General features: G+C 44.8%; 1 protein-coding gene across 1 annotated transcript; it reads right to left on the bottom strand.

Moving 5' to 3' along the window:
- Positions 1 to 942: 942 nt before the first annotated feature.
- On the bottom strand, positions 943 to 1,833 carry LOC310997157 (nicotinamide/nicotinic acid mononucleotide adenylyltransferase 1-like; the record flags this gene model as incomplete). The annotated part of the gene is made up of 1 exon (XM_083986806.1): positions 943 to 1,833. Exon 1 carries the CDS (start codon positions 1,765 to 1,767, stop codon positions 943 to 945), a length of 825 nt encoding a protein of 274 aa, XP_083842932.1. The 5' UTR covers positions 1,768 to 1,833.
- Positions 1,834 to 2,261: the final 428 nt, after the last annotated feature.

Below are 2,261 nucleotides of genomic sequence, written 5' to 3'. Positions count from 1 at the left end.
TACCTAAAATTCATACAGATCCCACAAAATGGAGCAAACCATTTGAAATACCTCCAGGACGCCCCATTGTCTTTGACTGTAACAGTGAGACATATAGGCTGAATTCATAGATTATTATTTAAATCCCTTGGCTAAAAAACATAAAAGCAATATAAAAGACACATAATATGATTTCATATAAATAATAATAACAAATCCCCACAAACGCTACAATTGATGTAGATCAATCAATCAATCAATTTGTTTATTTCGGGCATGTCAATTTAAATCATTGTCAGCACACTTCATCCTAGTTCAAATAATACAATACACATGGCCGAAAGGGAAAGCGGGAGAAGCAAAAGCTTATCTAGTCCCGCCCCCATTACCCACAGAATAAAAAATATTTATCATAATCTTTTCTTTTTGCTTTTTTTCCCCTTTTTTTTTGCATTTTGATATAACATTCTTTTACTTATGACATTTGATATAACATGTTGGCAGCAGGTAGTAAACAGAGCTGAAGTTTAGCTCTAGACAGTACATACAGATTACGTGTGTGTTTGCACATGTGTCCATATTTGTCCGTCATGAGTGAACAACAGTCTCATCTTGGCATGTCACAAAGTCACAGAATGGTCCAATCGACAGAGAGCAAAGTCCAGTGTACTTATTATTTGTTGTGATGGTGTGAGAGCCCTTTTTTTTGCCTTTTTCTTTTATTCATCCATCTCCTCTGCAGCCTTCACTGCGTTTAACTTCGCCATATCCTCCCGAGTTTTGGCCATGTCAGCTCGCAATATTGACACGAATTCACGAACTGCTGAGAAGAGACTACTGTGTGGAGCAGGCACTGATGGAAGCATAAATAAACCATCTGATTTGTTTTAAGTTCACAGTAAACCTACAGCATTTAGTGTAAACCGCTCACACTTCTGTTTTGCAGCTGCAGCAGTAAATCTCTTAGCTAGAGGAGGCGCCTGTGTATCTTTGAAGGGGTGCTAGAACCACATCAGCATTTTTTTGCTCACTCTCAGCACTGTAGAGGTTGCACTCTCGAATGTAGAGATCCACGGCATCTGGCAGCAGATATCTGACACTCCGACCTCGGCGAAGCGCCCGGCGCACATGAGTGGCTGAGATCTCATTGGACACCCACTCACGGACCACGTGGATGTTTCTGCGATACTTCCACAGCGTGTCTGACTGGTGGATGAACTTGTGGGGGTCGCTGCCACTTCGGGTGATGCAAACCAAACCGTAGCGGCTCACAATCTCAGCTATGTCCTCCTGCTTCCACAGATTAGGGATCCCAAAGGACTCCAGGACGTCAGCCCCACACAGCAACAGCAGCTGAGGGCCGTCTCTCCTTTTCTGATGAGATGAACTTCCAAAATAATTCTCATCTATGTGTCTCTTTTTGGCGTGCTTGACTGTGTCCACATCATCACGGTTCTGCTCTGCTGCAAGCAGTTCTTCATGGTGATGCCGAACAACTTTTGCTGTCTCCACCCATTCAGGCTGCAAGCTCTCCCAGGAATCCACTGTGATCCAGTCTGAAGTCTCTGCGGCCAATCTGGCCATCTCCAGGCGGTGGGAGGCCTCAATCAAACCCTTCTTCTTATAGCCATCGCCCACTGGAGAGATGATGCCTTTCACCACCCTGAACTGACCTGTGTCTTCCAGATGATCTCGAGCCAGTTCAAACATCCTCAGGTGCATGTTGGTGATGGGGTTGAATGAACCACAAGCCAGCAGGACCACTGGGGTTATATCTTGAGCCTCCATGCCTCATAGTGGAGCTGAGTGTACACGTGAGAATTAGCGGCGGTCACCTGCTCGGTAATGCGTCCCCTGCTTATATAGCCTATATATCAAAGGAGGTTAAATCGAAAGCAACTGGACTTCGTTATTTGTCTAGGAAGACGTTTCACCTCTCATCCAAGAGGCTTCATCAGTTCATGTACGCAACTGACCAGGCTGGGACTGGTCCAACTATCTGGTGTGGAGACTCACTATTTAACCTCTTGTGTGGGCGTTCACAAGGGTGATGATGTCACTGGTTCCCTTTTGTGCTCCAAGTGCCAACGACAGTCGTTTAAATGACTGTCTTTGATAGAGAGTTGGTTTCGACTTCGTTAGTGCGCTATTGTGTTATAACGACAGTCGTTGGAGTCACTTGCCACTTGTGAACAGTGGTTGTTCTTTGAGGCTAGATTGTTGAATCTCCTGGGAAGGGATGAAAGGGCAGCATTGTAAATTGGAGATTTACAAAACAACCA

The sequence above is a fragment of the Trachurus trachurus genome (genome assembly GCF_905171665.1).
Source record: "Trachurus trachurus genome assembly, chromosome: 14".
Classification (NCBI taxonomy): domain Eukaryota; kingdom Metazoa; phylum Chordata; class Actinopteri; order Carangiformes; family Carangidae; genus Trachurus; species Trachurus trachurus.
Note: the sequence above shows the minus strand (reverse complement) of the source record. Positions and strands in the feature narration are given on the sequence as shown.